Source organism: Sebastes umbrosus, chromosome 6 (assembly GCF_015220745.1).
Source record: "Sebastes umbrosus isolate fSebUmb1 chromosome 6, fSebUmb1.pri, whole genome shotgun sequence".
Classification (NCBI taxonomy): Eukaryota; Metazoa; Chordata; class Actinopteri; order Perciformes; family Sebastidae; genus Sebastes; species Sebastes umbrosus.
The window spans coordinates 19,155,598-19,180,434 of NC_051274.1; the positions used below are offsets into that span (position 1 = coordinate 19,155,598).

The 24,837-nt window shown below is 43.4% G+C and overlaps 1 protein-coding gene across 1 annotated transcript in view; it reads left to right on the forward strand.

Moving 5' to 3' along the window:
• The window catches only part of LOC119490471 (EMILIN-3), a 58,634-nt gene extending 33,910 nt beyond the window's left edge, over positions 1–24,724 (forward strand). Inside the window, exons 3-8 of the mRNA XM_037773890.1 lie at positions 6,807–7,341; positions 19,206–19,328; positions 20,423–20,745; positions 20,846–21,192; positions 21,288–21,638; positions 22,576–24,724. Of these exons, the coding sequence (XP_037629818.1) occupies positions 7,148–7,341; positions 19,206–19,328; positions 20,423–20,745; positions 20,846–21,192; positions 21,288–21,638; positions 22,576–23,700 (2,463 nt within the window). The 5' untranslated portion in view covers positions 6,807–7,147 and the 3' untranslated portion in view covers positions 23,701–24,724. The remainder of the gene's footprint in view (positions 1–6,806; positions 7,342–19,205; positions 19,329–20,422; positions 20,746–20,845; positions 21,193–21,287; positions 21,639–22,575) is intronic.
• The last annotated feature ends 113 nt before the right edge of the window (positions 24,725–24,837 follow it).

The following is a 24,837-nucleotide window of genomic DNA, read 5'->3' on the forward strand; positions in this document are numbered from 1 at the left end:
AGTTGGCAACACTGGGTTCGTTTTTTCGGTTGGATAATTTTTTAAATCTAGCATCCTCAGTTTCTCAAGATTACCGATTATAGCTTTAAAAGCAGGCTGAGTTAAGATGTCTATGTATTAATGGAGAGCTGAATAGGAATTGGGTGGAGAAAATGTAAATGTATATCTATCCTCTGTGTGACAAAGACATGCTAGAATTCCCTGAGGATAATATTAGGATTAAAATGATTATTTGAATGAGCTGTGTGCAAGACAATAGTCATGTTTATTTAAACTAACTGCTAACATTCCCAATATGTAACATTAGCCTCTACTAGAGTCATATCCAAACAACACTATGGGTAAATACAGACTACCCATGATCGATTCAGCCCACAAGTATAAATATTAGCATTCATATTTTCCTGCCTCAGCTGCATGAAAGTATCACAATGCATCATAAGGCACCTGTCAAACAAAATCCAGAAGAAAAATGACCTCAGCTACTACCAGGGACAGACTAGGAGTGAAAAATGGCCCGCTCTTCTGGCTCAGCAGCAGCTCATTCAACTTGATTTTCTCCCCTACTCGAACAGGCCACCACTTCAAATGAATTTACAGTTAATGCCATTGCAAATACTGCACGTATAGAAGAAGACGCAGCAGCCTGAAAGGAGCAGAACAGTCAGCAGACCGTTGCAAATCTGTGGGAGAGCAATAAAATCCCATGAAGTTTGCGATTGGCCGGCTGATACTTTATGATATACAGCCAAAGGTTGTTGTCTCATAATGCAAACAGCAGCATTGGATGTAGAAAATAAATGTTGTCAGTGAATATAATCAAAGGTTTTGCAAAATTGTCCAATATGAACATTCTTGCCTGTGATATTGGTGTAAAAATTAGTGCAAGAATTAAAACTTGATTAACAAAAAAAAAAAACACAGAGCCCTTTATTGCAGTGCATCAATATCTTGTACTTATTTGCTACTCGCAGTGTCAGAAACTAAAATGAAGCGTTTAAACAAAGAGCCACAGATTTTAGCAGACAACAACCAGCTTTCTCCGATGAAAACTCCAGGAAGTTTACGGGTCATCTCCAGCTCACACTGGGACTCTGTTTCAGCAGCAACAGTTGTCACATTCTCACAGCCGAGATGCTGCTGCCACCACAGACTCAATGAGGTGCCTCTCTGTCTCAAACACATGTGGCCCTCTCTCTGTAGCCCATTGAAACCCTATCGCACTTATTTGAACAGACCTGGACAGACAGTAAACACCGGCATACCTGACATGGAGCGACAACGACATCGAGAAGCGCTTTGTCGCAAAGAGAAGAGGAAAAAGTGACTGTTGTGCATTCATGTGCGCACTCTGAAAGGCCATTCCATTCCCACACCTACATCTTTATGAGTTCATATCCTCCTGGTCCTATTGTGGAGAAAGTAGCTGTTTCCATCACAGGAAGGCCCCTTTGACCCCTGTGAAAATCCTGTGTTTGTCCCCCTTATTTGAGGGTGTGTAACAGCTCAATCCACAATAGCTACTCCTTGGTGTGTTGTTCAAAAAACATTACCTTTTTCCAACTGAGCTCCGTCCACTTCAAACCAGTGAGAAGCGCATAATATAAAAAACAAGTACAGAAATCTTGCATGTGAAATAACCAAAATCATTCTGACTCTAGTGAGCCAAACCAAAACAGAATACTTCCTCTCTCTTGGTTGGAAAAACCACCAGTGGGTCTTTAATGCCCGCAGAGTGGAGAGTGTGTGTAATTTATCACCGTCCATCCTGAACTGTTGTAGACGGAGGCCTGATTTTACTGCTGGTGTCACATGTTAACGAGCAGATTTTATAGTGGTAGTGATGGAGGGTCATACCACCAAGGAATTAACACACCAAGTGGCTTAATTGAATGTTAATTTCTTTTAGTTTGTTTTTTTAGGTGATTTTAAAGGAAGCGTGTGCAGCATTTAAGGGGATCTATTCGCAGAAATGGAATATAATATTAATAAGTATGTTTTCTTTAGTGTATAATCACCTGAAAATAAGAATCTTTGTGTTTTCGTTAGTTTAGAATGAGCTGTTTATATCTACATAGGGAGCGGGTCCACTTCGCGGAGCCAGCCGCCATGTTTCTACAGTAGCCCAGAATGGTCAAACCACTGTTCCTGCTTGGGCCGGAGTCAATAGCACCCGTCACTCCACTCAGCCAGGGAAACAAGAAACGGGAAACCTCTGTTGGTCTTGAGGAGCTGCAGCATTTATTTCTGCACAAACTGCAACTTCCACTGTATATTCACTTGATATTCTCAGAGCTAAACTAACTCTGTCTTCTGCTCCACTAGCTCACTTGTTCGCTCACACACATTCGCTGCCGCTCTCTCTCTTGCTTCACCACTCACTTTCCACGTAAACACACACTCTACGCTCTGACTCTATTATTTTCAAATGACCTACACTACTCTTACAACAAATGGTTCTAGAGAGGGCCATTCGCATTCTTAGGTCAGCCTGTGTAATTCTCCTACACGCTTGGCACACGTGAGAGATTACAATCTGCAACCTCACTACTAGATGCCGCCAGATGTTACACACTGGTCTTTTAAGTGAAATGCACTAGTAAAATATTGTTGCTTTTTCATACCTTAAAGCTGAACTGCCTCGCTCTCTGGCTCTTGCATATCTTTTGACACAGAGTTTTTGTACTCGTGCACCAACTCTCTTGGTCTCACCTTGGGAATAGGGATATAAATGATGGCTATTCGCCTCGTCTTCATTTCTGTATGAAGATTGGGTCGCTTTCCAGGTCAATGGCACATGTACACAGGATGCATCCTTTTTCCCATTAATTTGATTCGAGAGACGGTGGCGTAGCGTTGGCCGCTCCTCATTTGCATAAAGTTGAGGTCTAGGCTACTTTATAGCGTGACTCGTCACCTCTGGAGACTCCCGAGAAACTTTTTAACTAACTTTATCTAAGATAAAGATGGATTCAGCAACTGCGTGGCTTATTTCTTGCATAAAATGTTTTCAGAAACATTTCGGTGAACTATTTTCGTAATATACGAGAAAAAGCTTCTTAACGAACTGCCACGTTGGTTCCGGTTTGAAAGCTGGGAGCAGCAGCCCACGAGGCAAAGTGTGCGTCCAGTCAGGTGCGTGGAGCCTAGTGGCAGCCCATCAATCATCCAATGCTGGGAAGTGAGGCGATCCCTCATGATAAAAAAAACGCCCCTATGGACACTTACCACAAGAAAGGATCAAGTGTCCTTCTCATTTCTAAGTAGCTGATGTCACTAAACTGGAGTCCATCCATTGTCTCTACCTCTCCCTCACTATGTCTGCGCCCTCTGTGTCTAAATCTGATAATAGTGTGTCCTGTAAAAATCCTGCAGATAGCAAACGATGGGGATGGTTCACGGCGGGGTTAGGGCAATGAAACTAATTGAGTGGTGTCCTGTTTCTCTGAAGGGGATTCATTAACTTTGTCTCTCATCCCTGCAGGACTGTTACTCCACATACTGATGGCTCCTATCAGGCACTGGGGACTAGAGGGAAAAACTGGATGGCTGTATGTCACTTGGAACAGGAGACGATATCCTGAGTCCAAAACACATATAAAGATGAGGAAATTGCACATTGTGAGGTATAATATTTTTGGTCAATGTATTCAGCATAAAGGAAATAGTATTATATTAGCCAATGCTCAAGAGGATATAGACGTTAAAAATGTTGTATGAATTTCATCTCAGATTTCAGAGTGTGGAATCAGTCAGGAGCGGATAAGGATACGTATCTGAAACAACTCACAGATGTAGCACAAATGACATGACAAGTCCAATATTGGCAGAATGACCATCTATTCTACATGAAGCACAAGGAAATGAAAATACTCTTGAGCCAAAAAAAAACTGTTTTGGTTCATTAATTAATAACTCAAACAGAAAATTAAATTTTTGGCTTACAGCAAATATTCCATTATTACTAAATGTTGATTCTCTCAGTGTTATTTTTATTTGATATGTTTTATTTGCTCTTTGATGAGGCACATTTGATTCTATTTAATGCTATAAATTATCATAAACTCTAACAGTGAGAGATTCACAGATATCTCTCCTTTTTAACATCTGGACAGTGTGCGAGGTCAGACATCTGCTTAAAATTGTGCCAGTCATTTCTGTGAAAAATGATATTTCATTTCAGAGCTCTCTGCCAGAATAGACAGAGATTTAGAACGTTTCCTTTTCACTGTCTCCCTGCTTTTGCGAGGTGACAGTTTCTGGAGCGACAGGATGAATCTTCAGCAGGAGGCTAAACACTTCAGCAGCTTCACACACCGTAGATCTTTGAATCTGTGCAGCAGAAACGGACCAAAGGTTCTTCAACGATTCCTACAACACACATCTACCATCTCCGTGGCTGGTTGAGCACTCTTGGGTCTGAAAGACTGTATATTTTGAAACACTTCCACTTATGTGATGTGTCTCTTTGCATACCGTGAAACTGTGTGTTTTTCTTTCACACTGACCTGTAAATGAAGAGTAAATAAAGCAGGGTAAATGGTGCGCAGTCCACACACAGGTGTGAAGGACACTGCAAACCAACCGTCCAAACAAAGAGGCCGTTTCAGACACGGGCCTCTTCCTTCTCATGGTATGGCTTTTAAAAACAGCCACACTTGCTGTAGAAGTCACGCTTGGGCTGCCCATCTAGCCATCATCCTCTTAGAAATAACATGAAGACTAGAAAAGATAAAAGTGTGATCCAATCAGCGGTTATTTTGGAGTTTCGGTCATATCAGAATTTACAACAGCAAGATTTCAAATCATTTAAACAGAAACCGCTGTTTCTCTTCAACTTTTGCTGTATATTCAAGCGGAGTGAGAAAAGTCACATGGCAGCTATTCGGCAATTTACACTCAGTAATAGTAGTAGTAATACAAAGAGCGACAAAGTACCTGTAAGGAGTAGATTGTAGTGGATGAATGGATCAAACTCAGGACTTTCACCCTGGAGACCGAGTTCCGTGAGAGGCCTATTTTTCACTTAGTTGACTTATTTTCTGTTTTTTAAAAAAAAAAATTTCAGTTGCAGTTTGGTTAGGTTTAGGCACCAAAACTACATGGTTAGGTTTAGTAAATATACACATACAGTATCTAATGTGTGCTCGGGTTCGGTACAGATAGCAATGTCGGTTACGGACAGCTGGGTGATTGTCTCTGCCATGCTATAAACACCTGGGTGTAAATAGCCACATTGGCTATTCCGCCCCGGGTGCAAATACCATTATTGGCTACTGACACCTGGGTAATAATAGCATCTGCCATATTTAAGTCTCAAGAGTGTTCAAACTACCATGGAGATGTAGATCTATCAACCAATGTGTGTTGTAATTATGGTTCTCTATATCCTGTCATCTTTTTCTATGTTCACCCCTTTGAGGCTCCTTTCGTCCGTTTATGCTGCACAGATTAGAAAACCAGTGCTCGCAGAGGCAAAGTGAAGTTGCACAGTGCTTATTTTGCACATCATTTTCAACTTTGGGGAACTTTGACAACAAATTTGTATCATTTTACAATTTTAAACCATCTTGAGAGTGCGAGATATGGAAATCAAAAATGGAGGAAGCGGTCAGATTAGCTGTGTTGCACCACCTAAGCTTTTTCCATTCGTTTCCATTTTACCACAAACAAAACTAGCTACGATCAACATTACAAAAGTCACTGCATCAACAAGCTTCCAGCATCATCTATTTCCGACCTATTGAGGATACGAAAATTCATTTTGCTGTGCCGCTCCCGGGCGTAACCGGGCTCTAACACCAGAATTGCCAATAGATGTTTGGTGTATGAAAAAACTGAAGGACGGTTGTGATTTTAGTTTCTTCTAAATGAAGAAAAATTGTAGCTCCAAAACAACATTCTTGTTCCCCTTACAATAAATGGTTAGAGACATTTTTTAGGGCTCAACAAACATTAATCGAGACACCGATCAGACACCGACGCTCTCTTGTTATAGAAAACTGAATTAATTTGCCCAATTCCCAGGGCAAACCTTCTGAAAGACACAGGAGGCAGTTATGCATGAATCCAAGGACTACATGGAAGTGCGGTAGGACTAAGCAGGGGGTCGGGGTGTGGATCGCAACTGAAGCTGTGGCTGGGATTTTTAATGAGTGACCGCGGTGAGGCAAGGAGGAGGTCCATTGTGTCCAGATCTGCAGCGTCTTAGCTGGCTGCGGCCGCAGCCAAGCCACATGGCACTGCACACTGGGGCCGCGCTTTGATGTACGGCTGCTCCCAGAGCAGATGGACAGAGAAAAGGAGAGGGTAAAGAAATAAAATCATTAAGGGATTAAAGAGACAAATGCGTACATTGTTGGAGATTGGAGAGAAAGTGGAGCGACCAGGAGACGAGATGGCAAAACAGAGCTAAAGCAGAATTAAGTAACAGAGCTTTTATTGTACTTTGAATCTGAGGGTGTTTATATTTATGTATGAGAAAGAGGAAAAGAGTCACCAAATCATATTAGCAGTTAGTCCTCCTCTTGTGCAGAGCAGCCAGGCTGGAGTTGGGGTGGGATATGCAAATACAGGCTGTCTGTCTGCCTGCCCCTTCAGAGGCAGCAGAGCAGCACACTGCTTCTTGCACACACACTCATGCAGAGTGCAGAGAACTTGGAGGCTCAAGCCCAGTAAGCAGGTCTCACACACGCGTGCATGTGTATGTATACGGAGCTGAAACTTTTCCTAGAGACACACTCGTGCACTTTTCCCTCCTCCTTTCCTCTGTCCTGTTCTCCTCTTTCTCTTTACCCCTCCTCCAGCACACCTTTGTGTTGTTTTCCTTGCCCCTCTTCCTCTCCCCTCCCTCTTCAGCCTCACTAGTTTTCCCTCTGCTCTGTCCGATGTGCTCAGACTGTGGCTAGTGTGCGAACCGAAGGCGTGCAAAGGGCGAGATGCTGCTGATGCTACAGCTGTTTGGGCTCCATGTCTCCTTCAGGGCCCACTGAAGAAGACGAAACTGCACGTGAGCCGGGGAACTTCAATACAACACTCTGAGGAAGCTACAACTGTCACTTTTTACCCTGTTTTCCTCAGCAGCCAGTTGCATTTTCAAGACTCTGGAGTTGAGCTTTTAAAGACTTGGAGGAAAAAAACAAAAACAATGAGGACCCAGTTGTGTCATCTGGCTGCACAGCTCTTTCTCTTAGGAGTGTGGCTATCTGTGGTGGACAGTAAAGGAACTTTCTACGGGGGCCATGGGGGCCATGTCAACCCTTTCTTTGGAAACAGATACAACCTGTACAAGGCTGGACTCAACCCTCACCATTCACCAAACAAGCCCATGACCCGTCACAAGTAAGTGCTCCGTTTTGTCACAGGCGCTAATGCACGTTTTATTCCTCCTTCCCACCCTACAGGGTATTGAATTCAAAAAGGCATTCCAAGTAGCTTGAGTGCTCGCAAGCGGGACCCACCTCATACTGTATTTCCCCTGAGAAACACATGTCACCAGCGAGTTGCAGAAATATGGTTTGAGTTAGGGCATCGGCTCGGTAACGGATCCCTGAATTGACTCTCTGTTTCTCCCTTACTCACCCATCAGCCCTTTTCTGCGGTTCACACCTAAAACCATCTGTGGCTGGAAATAAACATTAAGGAGCAAATATGACACAGTGCGTTACAAAAACAAAGGCATCATTATGGTCTTCATGGTGCGGCGAGGGGGGGCGCTGAGCTGATGACAAGAGTATTGATCCCTCACAGCCGCCGTGTGTTTGTGTGTGTGTGTGGTAGGGAGGAGGGCTCGATTAGAGGCCAGACTTACAGTACAGCTGGGCACCCGCTGACAGAAGGGAGTGGTTCGACTAATCTCCAATCAATACATGAGCAATAACACAGCAGTCTCAACCGAGTTTGCATTGAGATTGCTGTTGAAAGCTTGTTTTTTTTTCTCGACCTAACTCTTCCAGTATCAACAAGTAGAGGCGAAGGATCTTCTGTTTCTAATCAGTGATCTGTGATGTGTGACTGATATTAAACCACATGAGCAGAGGGGAATAACAATCCCAAGCAACGCATTTTAAAGCCATGCAGCTGTGAGATGAAACAGAGCCTTGTGGACATATTTTGCCTGGATAGAGATGGCTGATGTTTTGGTCTGCAGGGCTCTTTTTTCAGTTTTGTCCTCCCTTTCCCCGTCTCTTTTGCTTGGCTTCCCCCGAGAGCTGTTATGTCTTTGGACAGTTCCCCAGCTACCTGCTGCTCCGCTCAAACTGCCACAGAGCGCTGCTTATCGCCCAGCCCTGCTCAGTCTGCCATGTACCGTCACCTCTATGGAACAGGAGGCTCTTCAGTATCCCTCTCCACCTTTAACGTTCTCACCTAACAATATAATCCACATCTATCCCTCGCCTTACTTTCATTTCCAGTCAGCTTGTCATCACATGTTTACTATCCCAGCACTTTTAATAAGCCAAAAATCACCACTTATAACTTCTCTCACTGCCTTCACTGTATTTGTTCCTCATATCTGATATTTTAAACTTCCCTGGTCATATCTACTGGTGGCATATGACAGTGGCATCCATTTAATTTGACAGTGACGTCAATAAGGTTTATTTATATTCACCCATGCCAATTTATGCCAAACACATTTCCAAGCCTGAATCCCAAGATTGACTAAGGATGGGCAATATAGAGAAAATCAAATATGATATTTTTGATCAAATACCACGATATTGATAATGTGACGATATTGTAGGGTTGACTATTGGTGCTTTCACAAATGCTTTACACCATGACATTTTTGATACATAATCATTAGCAATGTGGATATAATGAATAAGTGTGTAAAGGCAAATAATAGAACAGCTAGCAGAAAATTACTTTACTGTAATGCAGCCTTTAAAACCAGGAATAGGATACCAAAACGATATCCAAAATCTAAGACGATATCTAGTCTCATATCACGATATCAATATAATAATGATATATTGCCCAGTCCTAAGACTGACCAAAAAAATCTAAATGACAGATGGTCAGTAGTTGCTTGTTGCTGGTAGCTGGTAGCTGGTAATAGTCTCCCACATGTGTCTGTCTGTGTCCAACTATAGTGTTTATACAAGAGTTGCTGACCCACCTTGGACACAGTGGGCTCATGGGACGTGTCAGTGTCAGACCACCACTACAGATATATGAGCTCAGTTGTTGTCAACCTGACTGGTCAGTGGAAATAGAGACTTAAAAATAACACACATGCTATGACGTCTGTGTGTGTGTGTCCATATATGTATGGGTGTATGTTTGTTTATGTGTCATTTTGTGAAGGATTTCACTCATGTGCTTTTACAGCTTGTAAATACGAGCTCTTGTTTCTTACTGACCACAGAGTCACATGGTCGAAACACGCCTGTTTTTCAGAGAGATCTTTAAAAATTCTCAGCTGTTGCTGCGCCGCAGACTTTTTTTTTCTCTTCATGTTGAATCATCTGTGTTTTGGCAGCAAAGCGAGTCATTTGATTTCACAGTCATTCCTTTCACTCATTGCAACCACTCGCTGCAGTGAGAAAATATACAGCCCTCTAGTCACTGACTGTGACATCTTAGACAGTTACAATACTGCAACACTACTATATTTTCACAATGTTGACGTTTTTGACGTTACGTCTTCATTTCCAAGAGCAAGTCATGAAAAAAATAGAGAAACTCTGGTTATTAGTTGGTATGCTTGTCAATTGATGCTAAACATAGGAAACTAATTTGTTCTGTGTAACACAATCCTAATGTAATTGTATGAATCACAAAGGAAAAAGGCTAACTTAAAAATGTGCCTAGCACCCCACAAGCATCTCTCACCATGCTGCACTATAAACATACCACTGTACCACAAAATGCACAGCAACAGGTGGAACATAAAAGCCATATACCCATCACTTGGAAATGAGCGTTGAATGAATCAATTAGGATCCCAGCAGATGCCACATGCCTTCACTGATCAGATTAGACACATATCCTAAGGCTTACGATGATGCATGGGACAGAGGTCAAGGGGGGAAAGGTCAGCGAGTTGGCGAGAGGTCAGAGGTTATTGGTTACTGTTGTAAGTTTGTGTTTAGTGTCCAGTGGAGGACAAGAATGGAGCCAGTCTCCTGCTAAGGGTCACAGAGGCTGGGCAGTAAACTCCCAAGCACCTCACCATCACCTGCCGTACTGCTTTCACTGACCTTTCTGCTAAAATGTTTGGCTAATGCACTATACAATATTAAGCCTCTCTCACACATAGTTCCAGGTAAATCACTGGGATAACCTTTCAGGCACCACTAGGGATTTTCACTATTCACACATGCACTACATTCAGGAACATTTCTGTCTTGCACCTTTTCACACATGCCATGGCAATGCCGGAATAGACAAGGCAAACGTGCAAAAACGTACAAAAACTCTTACGTGACTTTTTGCCTGACGACCTATCCTAACCTTAACCATTCAAGGTCAATGCTTAACCTCAACCATCTTGCAAGACTTTCCCAAATTGTGGGTTACCCTCTAGACACAACCTCCAGCAGATGGCGGTAATGCAGCACTTACGAATGTCAGCAGTCATAAAACTCAACAGAAGAAGATAGGGTATCCAAGGCCGGATGTACCTGTACTTGGCAGAAGACTTATTATTTTTAGAAACATGGCGGGCGAGGAGCTTTTTTTTACCGGGTGCCAATGTTCTTATATTCAACAAGTTTGCGAGACAAGTCAAATCGCGGATTCAAATATGTCATCAGCGGAGTATTGTGATTGGTTCCACGTGACAGCGTCTTTCGTCAGAAGGATGTAACTTAAACTTTATTAGAATCATCATGTACATACAGATATGAAATTTGACCTCTGCATCTAGCCCATCACAAGCATTTAGGAACAGTGTGCTGAAACTTGGGGTTCAGTGTCTCATTCAAGGACACTTCGACATGTAGACAGTACAGGGGATCGAGGGATCGAACCACCAACCCTGTGATTAAAGGACGACCCGCTCAACCCACTGAGCTACAGCAACCCTTTACGTGCTGCTTGTCCTTGTTGGCAATGTTACTGCTTTCATTCACAACACAGCCGCACCAGCATTTTCCCTGAAATGTTACGAGGTCTTAAATTGGGAAATTGGTGGTACAGATATCCCTGAATATCGATCCCCGCTTCCATTCACACTTGGTCCTATGCAGGAAATGTTCCTGAACGGGACTTGAGCCGGAAGTCAAACCATTCGATTTACCAGTTGATCTAAGTTCCAACCCTCGTCTATGGTCATGAGCTTTGAGGTTATGGATGCAAGAGGTCGAATGAGTTTTTTCCGTTTCGGTGGCTGGACTCAGCCTTAGAAATAGGTTAAAGAGCTCAGACATCCGGAGGAAGCTCGAAGTAGAGCCGAAGCCCCTCGACCTCTTTTGTCAAACCCTGACGTTAAACCCGCAAAGGTCAAGGTCTTATGGGAAATGGTGTTCGTTAATGTTACAAAATGTCAATGAGATTTTAAATGAGGTTTTCTTATTTCTTCCGTTTTCACCTCGGCTCTCTCTAAATATTTTATAGGGCCTATCGTTATCAGAAAATGCGTTGGTTTGGTTTGTTCAGCAGCCACCTTCTATACAACATTCCCAAGCATATTCGGTACAATGAGCCCAACAAATCTAACAATTCTATTTGAAAACCCTTTTATTTCAGCAACACAGAGAGCTATTCTTACTCAAAGAAGATTATGTGCTTTGGGAAATGCCTGAGGATAAGTCATTGGTGTGTTTTTTTCACTACCGGTGTTTGAGCCTCTTGCCGTACTCTGAGAGAAAAATAGAACAAAACTACATAAAGAATATATGATTATCCAATAAAGCAACTTATGTAGTTATCAAATTATAACTATAATGATCTATAATGAATAGGAACTAAATTGTAAGCATATCTACATGGTTTTATTGCTGCGGTGAGGATTAGAGGCTGATTGCCAAAATGTAAGCACATGTAAAAGTAATGGTTTGCCTTTAAGCTACAGTATAATAACCAGAGCTGGCATTGGAGCTGACTCTGTCTATGAATGTCAGAGTGATCCCCTAGGTTCAAGAGCTGGGAATATCACGTCTTTCCTTTAACCCTAATCAGTAGCCACAAGAGCAACGTCAATCAGCCCTGCACCATGGGACCTTCAAGCCCTGCCAGTTGGCTAGAAATAGGTTTCATTAAAAGCATATATGGAAAGAGATGGGCCCTGGAGGAGAGTTGTTAGCCCACAGACACGGTTGTTAAAGGTCCTATTAAAGATTGCATGCTTTTCTATCTGGCCTGCTCCAGTCATAAATCTGTCAGAGGCAACAGCAGTGGCCTGGGTTCAAACGGTCAGGAACACTGCAGGTGAGAGAGCGGTCAATAATGAGGAAGGTGATCCCTTTATCCTGCCACTTTTCCTCCATTAGTGTGACACTGCGGAACTAGAAAGGCCGGAGATGTCAGGGTCATGATGAGGCAACGCAGAGGGGCGTTGTGAAAAATCAAAAGAGGAAGAAAAAAGAAATTAGAAACAGAGGCAAGAGCGGGACTGGTATGCTTAGATAAGTAAACAAAGATTACCTACAGTTTGCAGAATTTACAGAAAAAAAGGAGAGGGAGGTTATGAGAAAAAAAAGGGGGTCGTATTGAAAGGTGAGTTATTTTGCGCTCAGTAGAGGGTGGAGGTCTAGCAGCAATAATATTTGCCAAAAACGCTCCACATGAGAATCTGAGATTGGAATTCTGCTTTTCCCCTGGGAGGCTGTGAAACGATTTAGGAACTGTAATCCTATACTGGAAATATTTACAGTGGGACCAGACTAGCAGTCAAAAAATGACATGCTCCAGTGACAGAAAAAAGACAATATTTAGGCGTTAAAAGGGGGAAGTGTGTTATGATGGAGAGGAAAGTGAGGCAAGAAACAGTAAATGTGGCTTTCCCAACATGACAAAAAGGCAAAGACTGTTTTGATATTGATTGGGGAGGACTGAGGTCAGGTGAAGGTGGGAGGTGCAGTTTAATACACTGATGCATCTGAATCAGTGTTGAGTCAGTTGGGGTTGGGTGGTTCAGTGAGGGTGTGTATCAACTGGAGACTTTTTTTTTTTTTTTAATTCTGGATGTCTTCCTGCCGTTTACAGTGAGATTCGGCTTGTAAGTTTCTTTTAACACACACAGCAGATTTTCTTTTACAATACATTGAAAAATTAGAAATATGTGAAATATCAATTAGAATTTTTGGCTGAGGGAAGTCTTTTTGTGGATCTGTACTGTGAAAGAGTCAAATGGGCAATAAGTTACTAAGTAAGCAAAGTAAATAAGTAAACAAGTAATTTGACTCAGACCTTGGTCAGTTAGTATGGCCATTCTTCAAGGTCTATACTAGCGAGACTTTTAGTCTCTAACTGTTAGCCCTCTCTTAGCACTGTCGGTTGTTTTTTCGGTCAGTTGGACAGATTGTCATGAAATTTGGTAAACACATTCATGGTTGCCTCGAGATAAATTGTAATAATTTTGGTGCTTTGCCCCCATTCACACATGACCCCATGCAGGAAATGTTTCTGAACATTTCAGGGATAGATTGCAAGTGTGAAAGGGACTTTAGAGTTTCATAAGCTGTGTCAACCAGATATCACATCAAAGCGTGTAATAGACCCTCCTGTCCACCAGAGGATAGCATGTCAGTGTCACGTTTTGGGAGTGAATATTACACGCGTGTATGAAAGTGCAGTACCAGCAGGGGGCAACAAAACCACTTAGTTAGGTTTAAGAAAAACATCATGCTTGGCCTTAAAATAAGTAGGTAAACTAAGTAAAATACGTACAGAAGTCACAAACGTCAATAATGTAACTTACAAAACTAAAACACCGGTCTCGAAACACCGATCTCCTGGTTTAAAGTTGTGTGTTTTTTGGACCCATCCACCTCCCCTCTTGCCTGCCATTATAAGTCTTTCTCCCCTTTTATTCTATGTCATTACATTGCAGTCATTACAGACGGCATGGCATGAAAATGACGCACCTAGAACGACGTTCTTATTACACGCTTTTGCTGCATTGTGAGCATGTTAGCATGCTGACTTTAGCATTTAGTTCAAAGCACTGCTGTGCCAAAGTACATCCCCACAGAACTTAGCTGTTCTGGCTGTAAACTCTTAGTCTTGTTAGAATTTATTACGCATGTTGGGGACTTCCCATACCGCTGACCTTTTTCACTCCTCTTTTTCTAGGTCACTCAGGTCGTCTGACCATGTGCTTTTGTCTGTCCCATGGGCAAAGTTAAATTTAAAGGCTCATCTGGCCTTTGCTGTTGCTGCCCCAAAGCTAAGGAATAGTTCACCTGCCCTTGGTTGACGTCTTTAAATCTTGTTTAAAAACTCATTTATCCTTGACCAATTAGTTAGATCAAGCTCTACAATATCTACAAACATTGCAATTATAATGATCTATTGCATCTATTGGTATGTTGCCAAATGCTAGTTGTTTTTACACGTGAGTCGTAAATAAAGTGGATTTGACCTAAGTGACTTTTACTGTCTGGCACTCACTGGGTTATCCTTGTGTGGCCAAACACTCCCACCTGTCACCAACGAGTGCTAAAACAAATGTCAGAAAGTATTTATACTCGATAAAACTGTTCTCCTTGTGCCACATTGGCTGTGGGATGAGGTGTGAAAATAGCGCAGAGAAGGCCGGCACCCCCCTCTCTCTCTCTCTCTCTCTCCTCTTCCTCTGATGTCAGATCATGCTGGATCAGGACTTGTCATCCTTTTTTCCCCAAAGTGTCCAGATTAGTGCTGTCTGCTCCAGACTGGAGATCCTCCACACGCACACAAAAGCAGACAAAACAAAGTTCTCACCTACTCTACAGCACTTAAGACGGCACTTTTCTTCTCACATATGACTACTTGCACATCATGGGTTCGTATTTCTGTCGATAAAGCTCGTATAATCCTCATCCTGCAGAGCTGTGTGGTCTCTGTGGATGTAAGATAAAAAAGAGATCCGTTGCATGTGTGTCATATGTGTGTGAGAGTGTGTCAGTGTCTGTGCAGCTCTCACACCCTATCACTATCTCTCGAGTTGAAACTCAGCATTGGACCTATAAAGATCTGTTTTTATACAGCAGAGAGGGTGACCTGCAGTTGCCCCGACCGACACTGCGGCACAGAGGGACAGGATTTATCTCAGCGCTCGACTTTGATTCTCTCAAATGCCAGAACCTCTCTGTCTGTAAGACCCTGAGGATAAAATATCACTCACAGACCCAAATGACATCGACAGATCTGTGAAAACAGGCAAAGAGTGGACCGGGGAGAGAGAGGGAGAGAGAGGCAGAAACAGAGAGCAGCAGAAAGTTTCTTTTTTCATCCCATGTACATCTGGATTCCTGCACTTTTCAGGCATTGTGAGTGAGTCTGAAGGTCATTGGCTTCCCTCCCCACCCAGATGTGCACCTGACAAACAAATCGCTGAACATGGTCACTTTTCACTCCTCTGATCGTCTCTGCGTGTAATGTGAGAAGGGGTCACACACTTACTGTACTGTATACACAGACGTACTCATGCACTGCCCTCCATCAGCTGTCATATAATGCTTAGAGAAGCTTTTACTAATAAAAACCAAAGTCATTAAGCTTTTTGTTGCATTCGATAAATCTGTCATATATGAGGAGGAAACCATACCTATTAAACACTATTGAGATTTTACGATATAATGCTTAAACCATTCACTCAAGTGCTGATATTCTCTGGATGAAAGTAACGTCAGCTTTTCTTAACTCCGGGAATCTCTATTACCATCGCCACGTGAATGTGATCTTTATACAAATATATTTTTCACATGTCAAAAAAATGAGGAAAAATATAATTTACTTTGGCGCTAAGGGCTCTGTGTGTTGTGTGAGCAGCAGATGAGAGCAGAGGGAGTGATCAGTGTTAAGTTTCCCACCTCAGGGATCGTAAAGAAAAGAGCCTGCAGGTGGGGTGGTGGCGGGGGAAAAAAAGCATGAAAGCAAATTGTTAGCAGCATTATAACAGCGGCATCATCAGACTGAGCACGGAAACAGTACTTGAGTTTGTTAGGAGTTTTTCATCTGAGGGAAAGTCTGTCAGAAATTCTGATGCAGCACCACTTGTGTTGTCAGCATGAGCTTAAAGTCTTCATTTCATATACCCAAGCACCATATCTAACTATAATGTAAGGAGTCTCTCTGTGTATGTATGCATGTCTGCTGCTCGCTACAATATTAACTGTTACACCGCCGAACGGCATGCTGGGTACAGCCAGTGGGAACCTCCGGGTCTGAAAAGTGAAGCCAATGTGGAAGTGCCTTACGCTTGCATTCTTTCTAATAGCCAGCAGGGGGCGACTCCTCTGGTTGCAAAAAGAAGTCTAATTGTATAGAAGTCTATGAGAAAATGAGCCTACTTCTCACTTGATTTATTACCTCAGTAATCATTGTAAACATGAGTTTATGGTCTCAATCACTAGTTTCAAGTCTTCTTCAATTCAACATGATGTTCATTTAGTAAATTATCATCACATTTAGAGTCAAATAGACCATAAAGCAGGGTATGATTTAGGGCGTGGCTTCCTTGTGATTGACATGTCGCACATACTCGAGCATTGCTAGGGTGTGCAACTATGTCATGGCAGGTGAGTTGCTCACGGACCCGAGGGAGAGCATTGTCGAGTGTGAAGTTGTTTGGATGAGCGGTGCTCGAAGAAGCTGCAAGCAGCGACACCGGAGGCAGAGCAATACCCGTTCTGAACAGGCACGTTTTGAGCGGGCACTGCACTAGTTATACTGTATATAAAAACAGTGTTTCCAGACACTGAAAAACATCTGCAGCGAGCCAGTAAATTGCCTGTTTGGGTTTAAAGTGCTTTAAGAGCTCCCATCATACCACATCAGTTCAGGTCATAACCGCCACTTCCTTAACAACGCATGACCTGGCAGCAGGTTGTCGGGCTGGTATGAAAGGGGCTCTGTCATTCTGACTCCTGCCCTTTTCCTTCCACCGCCATTAACATATGTCAACACAGGGAGAGTGGCGACACACACACACACAGACACACACAAACGCTGTCAACACAGTCAGCGATTTGTGTAAAGCGGCAGCAGCAGTGCAGCGGTTTCTCACAGATTCTGACAGGCTGCCTGTTAGCCCTCTGAACCTGTTAACTTGGCATGCAGACCCTCCTCGGCCCCTGTGTCCCTCCCTGCTCCTCCAAACACTTCTATTTGTCACGAAACAGCTGCATGTGTTGCTAAACGCTCCCCCCTGAATGTAAGAAATGCTTCACATGTGAGTCTAAAGAGCGCAGATCATCGTTTCCTGTGTTGCACGGGGGCCAGTGGAACATTTAGCAGTTGCTATAGCTGCACTGGCAAAGAAGAGGGAGAAAGAGGGAGAAGGTCCAGCTCCAGCATGATGCAACAACCGTTCAACGTAGCTACAGTGAAGTTATTATGTGTTGGATTGTGGATATCTGAGATCTCCAAGGGTTGAAAACATTTCTTGTTTCTTGTCTTCATCCATGCTTTTAGCTCAAATCAATGACCATGTCAATAAAAAATGAGTTTTGAGTTGGGAGGGAATTTTTATCTAGATGGAAACACAAGACAATCCATCAAGACAAAGCTCAGCAAACATCCTCCGTCATCATTCTGACTGATGCCGGAGCGATCCATGAATATGTTCTTTTGAAATGAAACACTTATATCACTCGATACATAAGTTATAATGCAACATATAGCTCTTCCATGAAAACCCCTTCAAAGCTTATAACATCTGGTTATGTTTCAAACCAAAAATGAATATTATTAATATTGTATTATTTCAAGATGACGTAAGATAGAAAAGTTATGTTTTAGTGACATTATATAAAACCAGTGTTACAAGGCTTCTTATAAAAACAAAGAAAGAATGTAAGACCAGCAATTAAGGCACAGTTAAACTACTACTGAGTAGTATGAATATACATAAAGACCCACCATACAACAGAATAGAGGACAGATTGAAGTAAACAGTACGGTAAAGCTTTCACACACACAGACAGCAGCAGTGCTTTATGGGAAATATGACTAAATATCATGAAGTGTTATTTGAGCAACTATTTGTTTGCTTGAAGTGAGACATTTTTGAGAGAAAACACAAAGTTTAAACCTGCAGTAGGCAGAATGTTTTTGGCATCATGGGGCGGCAAAAAATCCATAATAATCTTTCAGCATATTGTAATTCAAGTGTTGTGAGACTTCTGCACCTCTTCATGGCTCTGTTTTCAGGCTTTAAATAATCTAGCCTTTGACGGGAGACTTTGGCCAATCACAGGTCATTTCAGAGAGAGAGAGAGCGTTCCTATTGGCTGTTCATTCAACAGAGGCAGGTGTTTTCAGAAACATCTTGTAGTGTACTGTTTAGCTGTAAAATTAGAAAGTTTGCTCTGGTTGGTTGGCGGTGCTTGGTATTTCCTCAACTGATCTCAACATGGCTGCTGGGTCACAAACTTTCTCATTTTACAGCTAAACAGTACACTACAAGATGTTTCTGAAAACATTTGAGGTGAGAAATAGGCATTACAGTAACAGAATACTGATTCATATTTGATCAGCGCTGCCTAGTTTGACCATTTGATCGGAGTTCTCGAGTGATTGACAGCTGCCGAGAGACGGCAGACTCCAGCTCTGCTCTGATTGGTTGTTTTGCTCCGGTCTGTGAAATCTTGCAGATGCCATTAGGAGCACCGGAGGACACAGAGGCACATGATTTTTTTCAGATTACCTGTCTCATGCATTACTGTCAGGATATAGTGACCATATTTGCTCCAATTCTACCCACTGCAGATGTAAATGATGCACAATAAAATTGACCCTTCCTGTTCAGCAAAAGCCATGTAGTGTAACTTTAATAGCGTCATGGTAGTCTTATTTGTATCTTTTATTTATTCTGTTTTTATATAGATCTTGTGCAATATGAGTAATGTGCAATATACAGTATGTTGTTTGTGGTTTACATTGTTTGTGTATTGTATCGTATCGTATCGTATCGTATCGTAACTTTCATATATTTACAGGTACAGAGCAAAAAGAGGGCTGTTGTCAACTTTAATGAGCTGAATAATGCAGTGTTGATAAATCAATGCTGTAACTTGTTTAACTCTAATGTTACTCTGCTGTCCCCACAGAAACCACTGCGCCTACGTGGTCCAGAAGAACATCTCATGCACCATGCAGGATGGAGTGTCGACCTACGTGAAGGCCGAGTACACCACCAAGTGCATCTGGGGTCAGAAGTGTCCTGTTGTCATGTAGGTTTTTCAGACAAAACAACAAAAATACAATAAATGAAACAGCTAAAGTTCCACCTGAAACCTTTGACTGTTTAGTTTGAGTCCTAAAGAATTTGGTTGTGAAGTTTAAACTGAGTAATTACTCCAAGAGGAACTGCAGCATGGGGAACACTGTAGAATCTACTCTATATCAATGCTGCCCTCTGGTGTTCACATGATCCACATCATGATGTGCAGCTGCATGCACAGCTGTGTTTGTGGTCAGAGTTCTTCTACAGAGAGACACCACTGGGGGGCAAAATGGTGTTAATTCAATTTTGATAAAAAACAAATATATGTTAGTTAAAAAAACACCAGCTACTGTGAGCACCATTTCATTCTCTGCACATTAAAAATGCTGAAGAGCTCCTCTCATTTATTGATTATTCTGAGTTTGGATCAACTGGAGACTGGAGTCTTACCTTTATGAAATTATAAACATAACACCCAAAAACATTCAGAATAGTATCATTTATGTATCGTGATACAAATTTAGGTCTGAAGTAATACTTATTAGTAATACCAATTTAAGCAATCTATTGCAGATATAAGAGAGTGTATCTGCATGTGTGATAGGTCCATGCATTCATGCTCATGAAGCCTCTAGATGTGATATTGTGATACTTTTTAATATGCCTTTCAAAAAACCCCACACAGCGGAAATGAAAGGATTTTCTCTTTTAAAAAAAAAACACAGATGAATGACTGCGTATGTGAGTGTGTGTGTGTGTGTGTGTGTGAGAGAGAGAGAGAGAGAGAGAGAGAGAGAGAGAGAGAGAGAGAGTGAGTTTGATTCAGCTTAGACAAGACAACACTGGAGTTGGGTGCTGACCCTGGTTCAATCCTCTGATGCCACATAATTTATGTTACACTTTGTCTTAATCTCCTAATCTCCCTCTAATCCACGTTTAATCCCATGAAGAACAACTTCATCCCTTTATCTCTGCTCTGCACCGCCCATCCTCGGCCTGCGCTCTGTCCTCTTAATTAGTCAAAACAAATGCAGCACTTCTGATATGTCTGTTGTAACATCACCTCTGATAGTAACATGTTCTCCATCGTGTCTCCTTCAGGTACAGGACGTTCTACAAACCAAAGTACAAGGTGGGTTATAAAACGGTGACCGAGCTGGAGTGGAGATGTTGTCCCGGCTACTCTGGAGAAAGCTGCTATGATGGACCCACGTCGCTGCCTGACGTCATGATACCACCTTTCAAGGGCGGCGGTTTGCCCCATCGCCCGGGGGTGAAGGGCTTCCCCCATGGCCCTAGACCCCCCGTGGACCACAGGCCTGGAGGAGGCCAGCTGGAGCCTGGCAGACCCTTCCCCGGCGTGCCTGACCACAGACCAATACCCTCAGGACATGTGCCTGCTGGTGGTGGAAGACCAAACTATGGTGAGAACATCCACCAAGCAAATTATTATGACGCCCTGGGCACATACTTTCTCTTTCTCTAAAAGAACATCCTCCTTTTTCCCCTTTTGTGGAAATACAGGAAACAAATTTGGGGTTTCAGGAGTGACCGGTGAACGTTTGGACCGCATGGAGGACGACCTGCGTCGCCTTACCCAGGGCCTGGACACTCTCAACGGGGTGGTGGCGGGCCTCGAGGAGCGACTGCGCACGTCTCTCCGGGAAGACACCAACAAAATCCTGGTGTCCCTGCTGCCAAACCCTCCCCGCGTGTCCGACTCTGCAGTGGGATTCGGGGTGATCCCAGACGGGACTCCTGATAGACTGGATGGAGGAGAACGCTTCCCTGGATTTGGAGACTTGGCAGGGAGGGTGACAGAAGTGAAGGATGACCTGCGAGCCAAAACTCACATCTTAGAAGAGATTCAGGTACTGTTGATACAGTATCTGCACAGATTGATCAGGCCTCCTTCCTGTATTAAATGCTTAACTTTTTCCTCTTTCTCACCTGTACGTCGTCTTAGGGGATGGTCCTGGGTCATGACGGCCAGCTGAAGAGCCTGTTGGAAGGAGCTCGAGGGAGGCCCATCCCCGGCCCCAGCTCCACCGTTTACCTGGATGAGATCCTCGATACCAAGCTGGCCAGCGTGCGGGCTGAGATCCTGGACGGCTTCGAGCGCCGTCTGACTGGCCTGGAGAGCCACTGTGACGAGAGGATCGGGGCGGTGCAGAACCAGTGCCACAGGGAGCACATGGATGGCCAGGAGCAGATGCAGCAGTCTCTGGACGGAAGAGAGACCGGGCTAAGGGAGGAGTTGGGCTCTTTGCAGGCTCAGATCCAGGGCCTGACTCTCACTGAGAGCTGCTGTGGACAGGTAGGACATGGATGTGATCAGCATGCAGTAAACCATCAAGTAGACAGTCCTGAAAAAAATGTACTTGTGGGGTTTCCATGTAGAGAAAACTCATCAAGAACAATACAACCAACATTTTGACAGAAGGTTTAAAGGAATAGTTTAACATCTTGGGCTGTATGCTTATTTGCTTTCTTCAAACGTCCATATATTCTTTCGAACAGTTGTTTTTGTTATGAATACTTTCACTCAGAACGTGAATGTTACGTGGCGAAAAAGCAGCGTCATTTTTGTTTTTGGAATGAGGTCAGTTTTTCTGAGCTTAAAGGCATCAATCAATGAAGTTGTGCGGAACGGACATATTCAATACGTACACTATAGTGTACAACAACACATAGGCTCTATAGTCCGAATCAAGATGGCAAACTTCCGTTCACACCTTTCACAATAAAAGCCCTTATACACTGTTCAACTGTTTACCAGAAGAAAATTGATTCAGAGCATTTTGCTAAAAGGAAACTAAAATAGCTTACAGTAGTTTAGGCTATACATCAATTTACCTGCCAGGAGCTGCTCTGGGTCAATAGGATCCTGGTAGTTGGTCCTCTGCACTGCGCAAATCTATTCAAACCTTTTATTGAAAAAGTGTTGCAAATTTGCATCACTGCCGGTATGAATAGTTTTGATGCGTAATATTCGCTGGTCAGTATTTCGCATTTTTGTGTCGTTTATTTGTCACGCTCCCGGTGTGTAAAGGCTTTAGATGAGAAGATCAATACCACAGAAGTCTCTGCTAGAAGGCGAATAATAAGGGGATTCCTCAAAATCTCAAACTATTCCTTTAACTAAATACTGTTACATGTCAGAAGATGCAACAGCGAGAGTAACATCTCTACATACGTATGACGGGACGTTTTATTTAATCGCTAGAGAACTAATGAGTTGTTGATTATTGCAGGTGAACAGTCTGTCCCAGCGTGTGCTGATGCTGGAGGAGTCAGTTAAAGGTTTGACAGAATCTCAGAGACAGCTCCAGACCGCCCTCGCCGACCAGACCATACACGTGGAGACGCTGATCGAGACCCGCCTGGTGGACATAGAGGGCCGCCTCAACGCCACAGAGGGATATGGAGTAATGGGGCTCCCTGGCGGTCTGGACGGCTTCAAGACCATGCTAGAGGACAAACTGAAGACCCTGGAGGAGAGAGTGTTTGTGGCCGTTGAGGAGCTGAGTAACGCCACCGTTCCGGCGCTCCTTGAGGGTCAGGTGGTCCCGGCGCTGGAGACGGAGATCGAGTCTGTGAGGAGGAGAGTGGAGGGAGACCTGGATGGCATTCAGAAACAGTTAATAGACCTGGAGCTCCTCTGCACCTCCTCTTGCCCGCCCTCCACCCCGCCAGCAGGGGGTGTCAGTGGCACTCAAGTAGAGGAGGAGTGTGAGGGGATGGGGAAGATGAACAATCGCCTGGACACCCATTCTAACCAGCTGGACCGCCTAAACAACACCCTGATGAACCTGCTCTTCCATATCGCCCAGGAGGACACGGAGGGCACCGTTCAAGGAGAGATCACCCTGCTGAAGGTCAACATTAACTCTGTGAACCGCACTCTGAAGGGCCTAAAGGACTCTCTTAGATTCATCGCAAGTGAAGTGGGGCACGCTAACGCCTCCTGGGTGCAGAGGGAGCACCAGATAGTCAACCAGGTGCAAGGGATCTCCAAACTAGTGGGCCACCAGGCCTCCCTCCTGGGGGCCGGGGACAGGCGGCTGGCCCAGCTGAAGGGAGAGCTGGTGGCCCTGAAGAGACGGCTGGCCGGGGAGCTGCAGGGCTGCCGGAGCACGGCGATAGAAGTGCAGAAGGAGGTGAAGAACGTTGATAGCAGGGTGAGCCACGTAGAGGGCCAGTGCAGCAGCCTGGGGGAGCTGGCGGAGCACCTGGAGAGGATCAGGGCGGAGCTCGAGAGACACTCGGACTCCTATCTGGCCGATGTGAATGGCACCCTGGCCGTCCATTCAGAACAGCTAGCTGAGCTGAAAGGGGAGGTCAAAGACTGCAACAAGGAAGCAGCCAACCAAAAATGAGACCAGTAGCATCTGAGCTACAGATATTTTTTTTTCTTCAAAAAGAGACTTATGTGTGCTTCTCATTAGGCTCAAGTGACTTCCTCTGCTTCTCTCCTCTCTCTTTCAAATCCCATCAGCACAGATGCAAATTAACTGAACCAGCGAAAGTCATTTCCCGTAAGCCCCCCCGTCCCCAGTGCCTCCAGATGTCGCGGGTATTCAGTTTAGTGAAGTGAGGAGAGGAAGACAGAATACAAAGACACACCTATGGTTGTATAGATGGGCAATATTTTCCCTTGAGATTTTATTCTATAGGGCATTTTTCGTTTTTTTTTTCCTCCGATCATGATTGTTTTGTTTTCACATTTTACTTTTTTTTTAACTTATATGAAGTGACTGCATTGTTATGATGTTTGTATTAGAGAAATGATTAAACAAAGGGGATGATATGGGACTAATACGCTGCTACGGGTTTCTACTGACAAGCACACTTGACATCCTCTGTGTGGACACTCTTGTCTGGTACTGTACGTCAACTTGGTGCTATTTACATTTTTGTAAACGTCTGTGTTACACATGTTTAAAAAATGATGTGTATTTCTGCTTCGACAGTTGTGTTCGTTTCCTGCCGCATTGCTTCAAGTTGCATGGAAGTTCCAAAACTCACCAGTAGGGGACAGTGACAACACATTACATGGCATGGTAGATTAAAAGAAATAAAATCTAAAACACTACAGGGTGGCAGTGTTTTTTAGACACAATTTTGGCAATGTAGGCCTTTTTTCATGTTAGTAGTTCATTCAATTCAATGTATTTTAAATTATATGCAGCAGCTCGCCTATGGAGTTGTTATAGAGTTATTGTGGTTAGCAATCACATATTTCTTTGTGTTTTTATTAATGAACAATATTAACTCTATACTCTCTGCCCATTTATTGTATGTCAACAAACACAATAAGTAAGGAGGAAAAAAAAGAAAAAAACACAAATTACAAGGCTAACAATTGAGTAATGAAGCCCAATAAAAGCAATGATCAATGAAGAATTGAGAAGGTATACCGGTGTAACACCACACTACAGGACCCATCAGATTCTGTGATGCTATAGGAAATTAATCTGCAGTATATTGCCACTGCAAGCATTCTTATCATACTT